The sequence below is a fragment of the Ochotona curzoniae genome, unplaced genomic scaffold (genome assembly GCF_017591425.1).
Source record: "Ochotona curzoniae isolate NIBS_2020 unplaced genomic scaffold, NIBS_Ocur_1.0 contig_2210, whole genome shotgun sequence".
NCBI classification, from domain to species: Eukaryota; Metazoa; Chordata; class Mammalia; order Lagomorpha; family Ochotonidae; genus Ochotona; species Ochotona curzoniae.
In genome coordinates, this window is record NW_024465369.1 from 24,702,791 (window position 1) to 24,718,299 (window position 15,509).

At 37.1% G+C, this 15,509-nt stretch overlaps 1 protein-coding gene across 7 annotated transcripts in view; it reads left to right on the plus strand.

The window, feature by feature from the left end:
* Positions 1-310: 310 nt before the first annotated feature.
* SLC4A10 (solute carrier family 4 member 10) overlaps positions 311-15,509 on the plus strand; it is a 247,691-nt gene continuing 232,492 nt past the window's right edge. For all 7 annotated transcript variants that reach the window (XM_040971641.1, XM_040971645.1, XM_040971642.1 and 4 more), the window contains exon 1: positions 311-486. In XM_040971641.1, the coding sequence (XP_040827575.1) occupies positions 439-486 (48 nt within the window). In that variant the 5' untranslated portion in view covers positions 311-438. The remainder of the gene's footprint in view (positions 487-15,509) is intronic.

The window sequence follows — 15,509 nt, forward strand, 5'->3', positions numbered from 1 at the left end:
TAATATCATCCTGAATTATGTCTTTGTGGGGTCCTGGGAAGGAAGTGAGTTGCCTCAAAGTGTCAAAATCAGGCTTTGAGGGTTAGAGACCAGCTCATATTCATCCATGTAAGAAGTTAGCATCTTAGGAGAAATTCCAGAATGCCCATTATTTTGCAGCAGTGCAGAGTGTATTTTGCATCAGCAGCCAGGTGTGGGCAGTGATACAGAGCTCCAGGGATCTCTCTCACCGGCCCAGCTACCCAAGGCATTCAGTGCAAAACCTGGCCAGCAGCCCGAGTGAGTAGAAGCCATGTGACTCTGGTGAGTTGGAGTGTGCAATTGCCTCCTGCTTCAGAGCTACCTGATCCGAATACTAAGCAGAGCGAGTGCTGGGCTGAGTGTAAGGCACTGAAGACACTGCAGAGCAAGGTGCTTATTCCAGAGGCGTTACAAAACATGGAGATTAAAGACCAGGGAGCCCAAATGGAGCCGCTGCTGCCTACGGTAAGAGACAACCTGCTGTCACGTAAATTAACCGCTTTGCTGCAAAACCTGTCAGGCAAGTGATCTAGCTAGGTGCAGCGTGTGTACTTTCGGGGTAGTGGATAGCTCCCAGGACATACGGACAGGGGGTCTCCTCCCATCCCGGGAGACTGAAATTCATAAAGCAAAGCACATGATTTTTCCCCCCTTCTCAATATGGATGCACTACGCTGTAGAAATGTCTCATGTTTGCGACTGTTTGAAGAAATAGCTAGCTTTTAGCGGCAGGGGCACTTCTGTGTGTGTGGCTCTCCCTGCCTGTTTTTCTGTTTCTCAGGCTGTGTCGGGGTGGCTCAGGCCCCTGCTAAGAAGCCCCGGTTTTAATACATTTAATCCCTGAAAAATATCCCGCCCATGCCTCATCTCCAGGCAGTGAGGTGAGGGAATCTGTCGCCGCCGCTGCAGCAGCTCTAGTGATTTAATCTCTGCAGAAACCAGTTGGAAAGATCAGAAGGCTCGTGTGTGTGTGTGTGTGTGTGTGTGTGTGTGTGTGTGTGTGTGTGTGTGTGTGTGTTTTGTCCGTTTCTCTCCTTCTCAATGAGGAATGTGTTCAACTACAAAGAAGGAATGCGTTTTGGGGGAACAGACACATAATTCAGATTGAGTATCTGAAAGGTCAGTAAACTGTCATTGGGAAATAGCCCATCTGTTTATCTCTGGGTCCTTAAGCCGCCTTCTTAGATTTAATTTTTGGATAAGCAATTGATTTGCCTATCCTCTCCACAATCTTTCTGTCTGGCTGACTTCGTAGATTTTCAGGCAACATTTTTTTTTCTTCCAGTCTGGAGCAGGTGATGTTGCTGTGTTCAAGGAAAAGGGGGAAAAAAATCCCACAGTATTTTCTTGACGCAGTACAGATGCCAAACGCTAGCTTCCAGCCATCCATCAGCACTGCCACAGCTCAGAGCAGCAGAAATCCCCTCCTTGCACCAAAGCATACAGCGGAGCTGTTTCTCAGTCTCTTACTCAGAACGTTGACTCACCTGGCAGACTGTAGAGAGGTGGTGAACTGTCAATTTCCTGGTTTATTCCTTCGCTTTTAACACACTTCAAAATGAAAGGATACCTTAGAATTCATAGGCACATTCTGGGCCTCTGCGTTTTCAGGGCCTTGTCTCTTCTGTCAGACTCAAATGCTGCAAAAAGATTCCTTTTTGCATCCCGGAATCAGCTGTGGCTACTGAGCATGCCCAGTTCTCCGTAGGACGCTGCTTTTAGGCAGGGAGGGAGTGGGGAAGTGTGAAGAATGTCGAAGTCCCCACCAAGAATGGAGCCTAAATAAAGGGCAGGTGCAGTGTCAGAGAGTGCGGGTTGCTTTCCAGATTACAAGTAGACACTGTGTGTGAGTGTGTGTGTGTGTGTGTGATCAAAGTGGAATTAAACAAAAAGAAGAGTAAAAAATTTGCCCATCTTCCCAAACTTAAATAGATAAATTCAGATTTAGTTGCTACAGAGAATAAATAGTGCAAAAGCACACCTGGGAACGACAGTTCCCAGGGTGAGAAACTCTACAAAGGAATTGTGATATCAAGTTGTAGAGAGGGCTGGATATAGATGTGGGGGTTGGAATTTGTCCTAGAAAAGCCGGCTGAATCCAGTTTGATGAGGCTTATGGATGTCACTAATGGGGAACAGTTTAAGGGTTTAGGACCAAATGAGGATTAACTGGAGGAATTTAGAAGAGGATGACATTATGAAGCTAAAAGGACAGGTTAGGTCTTCAAAAATGCAAAGAAAACAAAATTTGGCTAGAAAATAAGGCCTACAGTAAATCTGATGGAAATTTTAAAATATCAGAGCGAAGTTTACATTTCATGGGGCATAATGGAGAGCACAGAATAATTATGTAGTTTAATCATAGAAGAGGATCTTGTTAGAAAGAAAATTAAGGTGGGAGTCCAGAGAGGATATTGAATTATTGGTCCAATTTTATGCTTCAATGATGTTTTCAGCATCTTCATTTGCTTCTTTGAATTTTATTTTTAGCTCTCAAAACAAGCACATTAGATAAGGCATATTTTATTATCTTTATTCTAAAGAGAAATTGAGGCCCAGGAAATCTAAATAACATATCTAAGGTCACATAATGATGAAGCTAGAAGTAGAATGTAGGTCTTCTAAAACTAGTTCACAAATCAAAAAAAAAAAGTATCCAGTATTTTTGTACATCATGTTCCTAAGCAGGCTTAACACAATCATTTCCTGGACTGGAGTTTTTATACTTGGAAGACCAAAAGAAATAGCACTGGGGGCCTTGTTTGAGAAAAGTAAGCTGATGACTTCGCAAAAAATTACAAAGTTCTTCAAAAAGCTCATGGAAATGTATATTGTGAAACTATTATGCATGGATTTTAAACTTTTGCACCAAAACAAACTTATTTTTCAATTCCATTTTCCATAAACTTTTTGAAATGCTCACACAAGAGAAGCAATATAGCATAATAATTAGGAACATAGGTTAGTAAGACTGGACACTGCAATTTACCACGTGTATTCAGTTGAAAAATGACAGGGGAATGGCATGTATCTCTTAGGTTTGTGATGACGAGTAAGTTACATATGTGATGTACTTGGCAGTTAGTGAGTGTTCAAAAAAATGTGGTCGCTGTTTTCACAATCAGTAGAAGTACAGACATTAACTGTAGATTTCAACTTTTCGTGAAAGATGATTGGTTGATATTATCAACAGAGTGGAAAGTGGAACACCAGGGAAGACTGTAAAGTGGGAGTGTAGTTTTTTAGTTATAACTGTGGGAACTTGGCAGTATAGTTACAAAGTCAGTTGGAAAGGCTTTAAATGCTGATATTAGAAGCGGAATAGAAGCAGTTAGAGGTAGATAAGGAGAAAAAATTTTTTTTTAAGTGGAAAATATGCCCAGTCCTTGAATGTGCTAATTTTAATACAAGTGAAATTGAAGAAAAGATTATCATATCTCCATATTGTGTATACTAGATACATCTCAAGAGTATGAATGGAGGAGGCCGTGACATGTTTGCCTTTTTTCTGAGTCCTTTTTAAGAAGCACTGAAACTAATTTTTCCTTAACTGGACAAACCACTGTTGCATTTGGTAGGTTCTGGTCTCTGTTGGTTAAAGTCACTTTATTTGACGCATAAAACAGTCAAGATTTAGTAGTTTATTCCTGAAACTATGGGATATGTAAATCTAGAGTGTAACTTACTAATGAAATGCCCACTATTGGCCAAACATGCTCTTGGTGCTGAGGATGTAGCGATAGAGCTAGTTTTCAGATGGTAATTTAAGAATAATCAATCATTGTTACATACTCTTCGAGATTGGCATTTTTGAAGAATGCATAAAACTAACTATTGTGCTATCATGCTAATAAGGATAGAATCAATCTTTTAAAAGTATGAAGTCATGTTTAGAAAATTGTCTTAAGAGTTCACAGTTTTTTCTGAGATTTAGTATTTGGTTTGCTTTAGGGGTATCTAACAATTTTGAAATTACCAGGACATGAAAGAAGCTTCCAGGAGAATGTCTGTATAACAAATATTTCTGTCACATGCCATTTATTCCTGGATAACTTTGAATCTCTTGTAAGATTGTTGATACTCTTAAAAGAACTTACTTTAAGTTGGTTTTATTTATAAAACTTAGTAGGAGTTATGGGATTATGGTAAAAGCCTTAAGGATAATTGAAGGTATAGGATAAATTATGGCATTTAGTACCTTTCTAAAAATGCTAATTTCAGGTTTCAAAATGACCCAATTTATTGCTTCATCTTATTTGTGTAAAAAATATGAAAAACCTTATTATTGAATTAGGGAAATGAAAATGTGATTGAAATGTCAAAGTAACAAAAAAGAGCACATGAATTAGCTAAGTAAACTACTTTCCTATTTTGTTTAATTATACTTTAAATTGCAATCAGAACCTAAAGAAAACATACTCACTACACATGGTGGTATGTACATATGGAGCAAAATGTGACAAATTAGCCTTTTCATGACTTGTATTATTGGTTAAGAATGGTGAGTGACTAAAGAAATAGAATTTAAACATATATGATGGTACATTTGGGAGTGGGAGGCAAAAACCAAAGGTGAACTTATTAAGTTTACGACGAAATCATGGAGGTTAGATTAATAAGTAGAATAGCCATGATAATTAGGAAATATCTAGACTTAGTTTTAGAACCAAGCAGTCAGAGAGTGTAGTCAAAATATGATCACGCTTCCAATGCCTAATTTCCTTTTAATGTTGACAGTTACCTTCAAAGTCTATAGTGGGTATGCATGGTCTATAGTGCATTTCTAGGTTCTGAAGTGAGTGGAGATATGTGAATATAACTTCCAATTCTGTGTAGAGAAACTTCAACTTCTCATATTTCACAGTATTGATGACAATTGAATAATGGGTCTTTTGTGAGGTTTTACTATAAATCTCTAATAGTAAATGTTAAGTTCTCATGTTTCATTTTTAGATAAATGTAAATTGAAATTTTAATATATTCTCTTTGCACAAACAATTATCTCAGATTCTTTTTAGGGTACATTATTTTTACTAAAAATAATTTGTATATGTTGTATCTTTTGTGGAATCATATACGTATTTTTTTTAAAGAGGTACTTTTTTGTTTTAATTTGAAAGGCGGATATACAGAGAGGAGAGACAGAGAGGAAGATCTTCCGTCTGATGATTCACTCCCCAAGTGAGCGCAACAGCCCGCGCGGGTGCAGAGTCCCAAAGCTTTGGGCTGCTTTCCCGGGCCACAGGCAGGGAGCTGGATGGGAAGCAGGGCCGCCAGGATTAGAACCGGTGCCCATATGGGATCCTGGGCGTGCAAGGCGAGGACCTTAACCACTGTGCAATTGTGCCGGGCCCATATACATATTTTTTAACTTGGATTTCTCTAATTACATATATGTGGTATATCTTCTCTTGTGCTTATTTGCCATGTTTACTTTTTGATAAAGTATCAAGTGGCCCATTTTTCAGTTGTGTTACATGTTTTCTTACTTTCAATTTGTAAGTATTGAGTATTGAGAATTCTTTTTATATATTGAGTAGTTAGTCTGTAAGATAACTTTTGAAAATGCTTTTTCCCAATCTGTGGCTTTTCCTTTTCATTCTTTAATGTCTTTTACAGAGAAGAGAAATTTAAGTTGTGATGAAATCTAGTTTATCAATGCTTTCTTTCATTGATTGTGTTTTTTGGTATTATATCTAAAACGCCATTGTCAAACTCTATGCTGATTGTTGTTAAGGATTTAACATCTGTGTTTATCTTCATTTTCCTTTTAATGTGGATGTTCAGCTGTTTCAGCACCAGTTGTTGAGAAGTCTCTCCTTTTCCCCATTGTATTCCTTATGCTTCCTTGCTAAAGACAAGTGGACTACTTGGCTAAGGCTCTATTCCAGAGATCTCTATGGCTAAAGATAATTTTTATGCAATATTATTTCTCCTTTGAGTACTTCTACGGAAAAAAAACAAAGAAAAGTAGAGGCAAGTGGGTAGTCAGCAGTTCAAGTGGTTGCTGAGGACCGGCAGTGTTTTTCATTTCAAAGGACTGAAAATTTTGGGTTCAATGGAAGTTTTTCACATTCAGTATTGAAACAGACCCAGAATTATTAATACATCCAGTTGAGCCCAGCATGGTAGCCTAGTGGCTAAAGTCCTTGAACTTGCATAGGCCAGGATCCCATATGGGTGTCCTGGCTGCTCCCCTTCCCATCCAGCTCCCTGCTTGTGGCCTGGGAAAGTAATCAAGGATGGCTCAAGGCCTTGGGACCCTTCACCTGCATGGGAAAACTTGAGGAGGCTCCTTGCTTTGGATAAGCTCAGTTCTGGCCATTGCGGTCACTTGGGGAATGAATCAGTGGACAGAAGATCTTTCTCATTGTTACATCTTCTCCCTGTAAATCTGACTTCCAATAAAAATAAATAAATCTTAAAAATAATATATCAAATGATTTAATTGGGGCTTGTGTTATAGAAATCATAAATTGTTCATAGTGGAAAGTATCTTTAAATGATTTGGACCATGGGAAAACTTCAAATTTTATTAATTTCTTTGACTTGGAAGTATATATTCATTCCTTCCTATGTCATGTGTTACCTCAAAAGAGAGAGAAAATGAAAATATACAGGAAAAGTCACTTAATTTGATTTATTGAATATGTGAAAGTAGTTCTCTTATCCTCAAAAGCCTTGTTAGCGTTGCAGATGATCCTGTCTTAAACACTTGGATTTTCAGGCATCGGTATTTATCTGGAATCATTATAAAACCTTTACTTGTTCTGAAAACATTGGAGAGAGCTTTATTAAACTCATCATTAAAAATCAACTGATTTCTCAATAATTATTGAAAATGGGATATTTGTTTCCTTCTATACATGCTGGAAATGGCATGGTGTTATTGGTTTCCCAAGCCTGGGTTAACAAGATACAAAACTCTGGTGGCTTAAAATAATAATTTATTGTCACATGTTTCTGAGTGTTAGAAGCCCGAAATTCATGTTGGTGGGAACATGCTTCTCCCGAAACCTCTGGCCCCACTCCTGGACTTTTCCAGTTTTTGTAGCCCCAGCTGTTCCATAATTCATGATAGTATTAACACCAAAATCTGTCTCTGATTTCATATGGTTGTCCTTGCTTAGTCTATTTCTGTAAGGACAGCACCAGTCATATTTGATTAGGGTCCTACTTAAAAGTCTTTTAACCTTATTGCAACTGGAACGACCCTATTTCTAAATAAGGCCACAATCACAGATATTGAACATTCAGGCTTTAATATTTCTCTTTGGATGATTCAACCCATATGAGGCATGAAAGGTATCATGCATAATTTTTTTATTTTACAATCAAATTTCAATAGGTTTAGAGCTCTTTATCCTATTTATGCCAAATTGCTATAGACTTATCATTCAATTATCATTATGTCTAATATTAAAATCCCTGAAGAGGACACCAACACTATCTCTAAGTGGAATGCCCTCTAATGGCTGCATGGTTCGTATGCCTGAGCACATATAGCAACTCCAACTCATTCTTGTGGTCATGACTACCATTGTCCAGTAACTGATGAATCATTGCATTAAATTCAAAAGGTTTTATTGAGATAATGTACATTTTATAAAATTCTCGCATTGTAAATGTACAACTCAATATTTTTCAGTAAATTTATAGGGTTATGCAATCATCAGTACAATTTTGTTTTAAAACATTTCATTACCCTTTAAAGTTTCTCCAGCCCATTTTTCAATTAACAGCTACACCTGGCCCTAGGCAATGACTGATCTACTTTCTGATGATCTGCTTTTTGTCTCTATAAATTTGTCTGCTCCGGATACTTCATATAAATGAAATTATATACTAGAGTGTCTTTTTCATCTCGCTTCACTTAAATGAAGTATTTTTGAAATGCATCCATTTGTAGCATGTATTAGAAGTTTGCTGCTTTTATTACTGAAAATATCATATTGTGTGTATGACACTTTGTTTACTAATAACTTATAATCATTCAGATAATTCCTTAGTTTTAGTTATTATAAATGTTATAAATTTTCATTGCTAAGTCTCTAAATGAATATGTTTATATTTCTCTTAGGCACAGTCTTGTTATTCTAATAAGCATGAAATAATACACTATTAAAATTTGGTTTGTGCTTTCTTAAGGACTAATGATATTAAATATATTTTAATGCTACTATTGGTTATTTGTGTTTCTTAGTTATAAAATGTCTTTCTAATGTTTTACCTGTTTTTCAAATTGATAATTTGTGTTTTTATTGGTTTGTGTTTGTTTTAGATCCCTCTTCCCTCCCAGAAATATAATTTTTCAATATTTTCTTTATTTCTGACCCCTATTTTTTTCTTTCTTCATAATGACATTTGAAACAGAAGTTCAAATTTTGATAAGGTAAAATTTATATATTTTTTCTCACAAGGAGCATCTTGTGGTATAGCATCTAAGAGCTCTGCTTAGACCAAGATCAAAGACTTTCTCCTACATACTTACTCTAGTTTCACAGTTTCAGATGTTATAGTTCATTATTATCCACTTAATTTTTGTGTATGATGCGGGGTGAGGATCTGAGTTAATTTTGTCTTATAGATGTAAATTGTCTCCATGTGATTTCTTTGCCATTGAATTTTCTTGGCAGCTTTGGTAAAAGTCATTTGACTCTGATCATAGTTTTTATTTAAATTTATATTCATTTTAATTTAAAAAATTGTCATAGAATATACTTATATGTGGCATAGCTCTGTAATTTGTTACAGATATGCATTATAAATATCAAATCCAATTAATTAACACCTTCCTCTCAGAATCTCTATTACTATGTATGAAGAAATTACAAATTCTGTGCATTTTTTCGTTGGTTTCCAATTCTGTTCTGTTGATTTGTATGCCTACCCTTTTCCTAAAGTTATATTGTGTTGATGACTAAAGATTTATAGCAAATATATCAGTTAATGAAAATTCTTTGGCTTTGTCTTCAGGTCCTTTGCATTTCCACATAAATTCTAGAATAGGCATATTGATTATTATGGAAGACTTGCAGGGACTTTGTTTAGGGACCAATTTGGGGTGGGACTGCAATCTTCAAAATGCTTTGTCTTCTAAAACATGAACATAAACTGTCTTTTCCTGTATAAGATAACTTTTATACAATGTTTTTCAGTTAGAACCCTTATGCAGTGTTAAGAATGATATAACAGTCCTCAAGAGTAATTTGTGTGGTGGTTCCTACACTAACCTTAGATACTAAGTTTAGCTTGAAATCCAATTAGTTCAGAACTCCAGCAATGTTTTCAAAGGATAGGAACAGACTAATCTGTAGATTCAATTGGATTGAATGAGGATGTATTTTAAGCATACTTTATTTAGTTGAGTTAATGACAAGGTGTTTGTTCCAGCATTAGCAAGACTTGCTGTTCATCTTTGAAATTAGATTAATGATCTAATAACCAGGTTTCCAAGGCAGAGATTTCTGATTGCATATTAAATGTATTAGATTCCAGAGTGCCTCCAACACTTATTTTAACTGCTTATTCTCATTATTCTGAAAAAAAAAGTATTTAGAGAAGTTTATTTATTTCTACTGGATTTTTTTGTTTCCTTTTGAGTAATGAGGCTTTGACATCCAAGATGACAACCTAATCAAATTTAAGAAAGCAAGTACTTTAAAAAGTAGTTAACTATCTAACAGCTACCAGGTGGAAGGAAAGCACACTTACAAAGCACATTCTTAGCTTCATACTGTTTCATGAGTAAATTTCTATTGTTATTTAAATTTTTTGGGAATAAGCCCATCCAAACGCCTCTGAAATACTGAGAAACAAGAATACAATTAAGAAATGGAAAAAAGCAATAATCCCTCAACATATAGAGATCAACAAAACATATAATTAATTGTATAATTTATGGTACATATCATGTAATTTGTGATTTATAAATGTATCCTTATAATATAAATGTCACAAATCTGATAATAGATAATTGACAGAGTACTTCTAATCAATACAAAAATCCAGTACTTCTTTTCCTATATAAATAGGTTATCAAAACCATTACATCTTAGGACCATCCACATCAGAATCATTAAGAAAATGAATAAAAAGTAAAAATCCCCAAACTTTCTCAAGATTACAGGCACAGAATTTCAGATAATACCAAGAAATTGGGATTTTAAAGAGTTCTCCATGAAATTCCTATGTACATTAAACTTAAGGAATTTGAACTATACACATATAGACAATCATTACCATGTTAATGAAAACCATAATTTTAAATAGATTTGTTAGATTTGCTAACATTTTACAAATTTGCCATTAAAGTAAATTGAACAGATTTTAAGGAAATTAATTAAGAATGTAGAAAAATAATATTTAAACCACTATTTTAGCTGTGCAAATGATGAAAGATTGAGTTTTACTGCAAAATACAGAAAGCTTTTTTTTTGGTAAATCATAACGGTTAAAAATGACCTATTTAATATTATTCCATAGCATTTTGCAATATTATGTACATGGAAATATGTAAGCTGTTTTACATACATATAAATACATACAGGTATAACTTGTTTTCTTGATTAGTCTGAGACTATTTGAAAAGCAGAGCAACAGAGAGAGGGAGGGAAAAAGGAACGGAGCCAGTGAACAAGACAGCCATCTTTTATTTGCTGATTTCTTCCCCTAGTGAGGAGTGAATAACCAGGACTGGACAAAGTGAGCGGAGCCCAAGCACTCTTCAGGCTCATTAGCGGAACGCTAGATCAGAAGCAGAGTAGTGGCATTTTCACTGGCACTAGGATATGTAACAGCAGCAGCACGAGCAACAGCTTAACCCCATGGCCCGAGAACACTGACCCTTAGGTTTCTTGAAAACGGGTTCTGTTTTAGATCACATGGAATTCCTTTTGAAATGGGCTATGGGTAACCTGTTAGGCATCATATCCTTTCAACATACTAACATCCCTGTGTGAATGCTTCCTCCTATCTGGCACCACCCAGTTCTCTAATTTCATCTTTTAACTTCTCTGATTTACTCTGGGACCAACTTCATCTTCAAGAAGTTGCAATGTTACTTTTTTTTTTAATTTCTTAAAGATGTATTCAGTTTTGTTGGAAAAGCAGACATACAGAAAGGAGGAAAGACAGAGAGGAAGATCTTCTAGCCAATGATTCTCTCCCCAAGCAGCCGCAAATGGCCAGAGCTGAGCCAACTTGAAGCCAAAAACCAGAATCCAGGAGCTTCTTGCAGGTCTCCCACATGGATGCAGGGTCCCAACGTTTGGGGCCATCGTTGTCTGCCTTCCCAGGCCACAAACAGGGAGCTGGATGGGAAGTGGGGCTGCTAGGACATGAACCGACATCCCTATGTGATCCCAGCGTGCTCAAGGTAGGACTTTAGCTGCTAGTCTACTGCACTGGGCCCTGCAAAGCTACTTTTTTGAGATTCTTTATTAATACTACTGAAATTCCTTCCCAGGAGGATTGTATATCAGTTTTAACTATTTAGTTGGTCTGATAAGCATTTCACTAAGTTTTTTTGTATTTAATTTCCAACTTTAATTGCTATTAGTTTTTAAATTTTTTTTATTTTTTATATTTTGACAATCTTTACATAGTTAATTAGGGTAAAAAGGTTCAAGGGCTACAGGAAGTGGGTAAGACTAGTATTTTTTCCATATTGTTTCCTTCATGTTTAAAAGGGGGTATTAAGGGAGAAGGCCCACCCAATTTCCCACCCTCCCCAGGTCCCGGATGTAGGGCATGCTCTGAGGTACTTGCCCAAGTGGTTTTGATATTTCAACAGTTATGAATTTCTGCCCATCTTGCCACTCCAAGCACTATGAGGTCCTTGAAGAATCCACTGAATGATATAGTCTATCATAGCTGAGATGGTTGGTTGACCTGTTCTGTCTTCTCTCTTTTCTTGGTTAGGGTTCTGAGTCTGGTTTTTTGATTGGGGAGATCTCCAAAGAAACTGTCTGAGGTGTGCTCAAACCAGATTCTTGTATGTGCTAGCAAGTTCAGGCCCGGTTCAGTCCATTGCCCCGATAAGCTGGTGGTTGCAATTGTTGGGTTGGTTCTGTTTTCACTCCTGAATTCCACTGGAAACAATGGGTGTTGCAGTCCAGCCTGGTTCTGCCCAGCATATACTTGGCCCTCGCATTAACCAGTGGGAGCTGCAGCCTAGTTGGAGTGACCCGCAATAACCCCCACCAGGCCCACCCCTACCCTGGTTTGCCAGTATGTGTAGCAGTAATCCAGTCTGTCCCACACCCCATTCCACCCCAGCCGCTGTCCTAGTTTTATGCCCTCCCGTGGAAGTGGTAACCCAAGAGGGATGAGCCCACTATTTCCCTCCCAGGCCTCTCCCACTCCCAGATTATGCACTCTCCAGATAGTTCTGTGGTTTGACTTGACAGAACTAGCCCCCAGAGCCAGCTTCTGCCAGCTGATGCTGTGGCTAAGCCCAAACAACCCTCACCCACTATAATTTTGTTTGTACCAGTAGGAATAATCAGCCCAGCCTGGCTTTTCCCTGATCTAGTCCACATGAGGCGTACAGGTGTTGTAGCCGTGCCTAGTCTGGCCTGTCCCCATCCCAGCCCACGCTCTGCTGCAGGAGTAGCTGTCCAGCAAGGAACCCTCCCTTATTCCCCTGCTGGCTCTGCCCCCTCCTTTCCTTGTTCTCATGTGTGCTGGTTGGGTGCTGCGGTCACATTTAAAAAAAAAATAAAAAAAATAGTTTAGGGTCTGGCTCCACAGCCTAGTGGCTAAAGTCTTGCCTTGCATGCAGTGGAATCCATAGGGGTCAGTTTGTATCCTGACTACTCCACTTCCCTTCTGTCTCCCTGCTTGTGGACTGGGAAAGCAGTTGAAGACAGCCCAAAGCCTTGGGACCCTACACCTACATGGGAGACACTGCAGAGTCTCCTGGTTCCTGGCTTTGGATAAGCTTAGCACTGGCCATTGTGGCCGCTTGGGAAGTGAGCCAGTGAATGGAAAATCTTTCTGTTTCTCCTCTCTGTAAATCTGACTTTCCAATAAAATAAATAAATAAATCTTAAAAAAAGATTGGAAAAGAATAGTTCAAAGAAATGTACTGTTTAAAAAGATCAGTTTGGGTCACCTTATTTGAAATAGTGCTGAAATGCTTCATAGAACAGTTATTTTCTTGTATACCTGGGTCTCCTGTACAATGTAGTAGAAACTCTTTGTCTAGTACCATTATCACAGATCCTCACTATTTTGATTACAGTTTTGACCATAGACCTGTTCAGTATTTTTTGAATCGTGAAGTAAAGGGTTCCACTGGTTCCTCAAAAATCACTTTCCTTTTAAAAAATTTCTTAAGAATAAAATGATAATAGTGCAATTGACAAGGTATTTTACTATCTTAATCTATTTAGTGTTACCTATTTTTAAAATATTTTCTTATTTTTCTTGAAAAGGCAGATTTATAGAGAGAAGATACAGAGGGAAACATTTTTTTCCTCTGCTTGTTCATTTGCCAAGTGGCCACTACTGCTGGAGCAGGCCTGATCAGAAGCCAGGATTGGCTCAGCTCCGACTGTTGCAGTCAGTTGGGGAGTGAACCAGAGGGTGGAAGATCTTCCTCTCTGTATATCTGAAATAAATCTTTTTTTTTTTTTTTAAAGATTTATTTTTATTATTTTTTCATTGGAAAGGCGGATATACAGAGAGGAGAGACAGAGAGGAAGATCCTCCGTCCGATGATTCACTCCCCAAGTGAGCGCAACGGGCCGATACTATGCCGATCCGAAGCCAGGAGCCTCTTGCGGGTCTCCCACGCGGGTGCAGGTTCCCAAAGCTTTGGGCCGTCGACTGCTTTCCCAGGCCACAGGCAGGGAGCTGGAAGGGAAGCGGGGCTGCCGGGATTAGAACCGGCGCCCATATGGGATCCCGGGCGTGCTAGGCGAGGACCTTTAACCACTTGCGCCACCGCGCCGGGCCCAATAAATCTTTTTTTTTAAAAAAAAAGATCCTGTTATATAAGATTAATTAATGAAAAATTGCCCAATATATCTAGATGTTGTTATTTAGATAGCACATGAGAATTTGAACCCTGCAATAACTATCTGATTGATAATTCTACTTTTACTTTAATCTTTTTGTGGTTGAAGAATAATTGTAATAATTGAAATGAGTATTTGTTAGTTATTTAGCAATAGTTGTATTTTCAGAAATTATTTTCAGAAGTTATAAATCAGAAATCATTTCATGTTTGAATGGCATTGTGAGAATGATGATGTCTATTTAAATATTTAGTATGAACAGCTATTATAAAAAGGAAAGGATTGTGAATCTCTGCCATCAATCATCTTGGTTGATGACAGGGATTACTTTAATATCAGCGTTTGTCTAACAAAGAGACTAGCAGGTTACCAGAGACTACCGGAGTCTCTGATAAAGAGTATTTATTAGTAATACATTATTTTGCCAAATGTTCATAAAGACAAAGAAGTGATGAACCTGACATCTATTTTCCCATTGAAAAAACCCATGGAACTCTTCATATTTAAATAATTCCCTTTTTAAAGGGAATTTCTACTCATACAATATTCATTTAAAATTACCATCCCAGTCTAGAGCACAAGAGGCCAAACCTTTCATCCAAATTACTTTTAGTAGCTTATAATTTCATCTGTTCTCATGATTGAACACCATTATTCTCTTCTTTCCACCTACTTAACACCCACTGCTACTTTTAGCAATGTAATTCAGTATTCCTGAACATTAAAAAAAAATCTATCTAAGCAGTATTTCCCCATATTTTTGCAGGTGGTTATACAGTCTTGTATGGGACAAACAAGTCATGCCTACAGCTTGGAGTCCCCTCTGGTAGTGATGTCTCCCAGTGTGAGGATATTTAACTAGCTCAATAACTTTAGATTTTAAATGGATCAAGTGTTTTAGATTGAATTCCACTACCTAACTTCCATGGTTCTGTGGAAACATTTGGCATTACAATAAGCTTTCTTTGGAAAAATACTAGTTCCTCATATTTTCCTTGGTTCAGAAAATACCTTGGAAAATAATCAAAACTTCCAGTTTATTTGTCTCAAATTATTCCATAAAGCAATGATTATGATGGTTTAAATGTTTTATAAACCCAGATTTGTATTTTTCTTAAAAGTATCTGCATAGTTTGAAAAAAAGGCAAAAGAATGTTAAAAAATACAATTAAAATTTAGAAAAAGCATTTCTATATGATTGACTCATATAATTTTAATAGGTGTATAGTTTTCATTCATTTACATTAATTACCCTTATGATAGTGTTTTTCTGAGTAAGAAGGGAGAAAAAAGAAGTAGTTTTATTACTTTAATAATTATATTAGCAGCTGTCTGTTTAGGGAGTTACAATGAGGCTGAAACCGTGGCTGAACCTAAGAAGCATCTTACACTGTTTCGATCGTAGCTTGTGCACATGCTCTGTCATAGACAGAGAAAAAGATCAGGACAAATAAGTAGGACTCA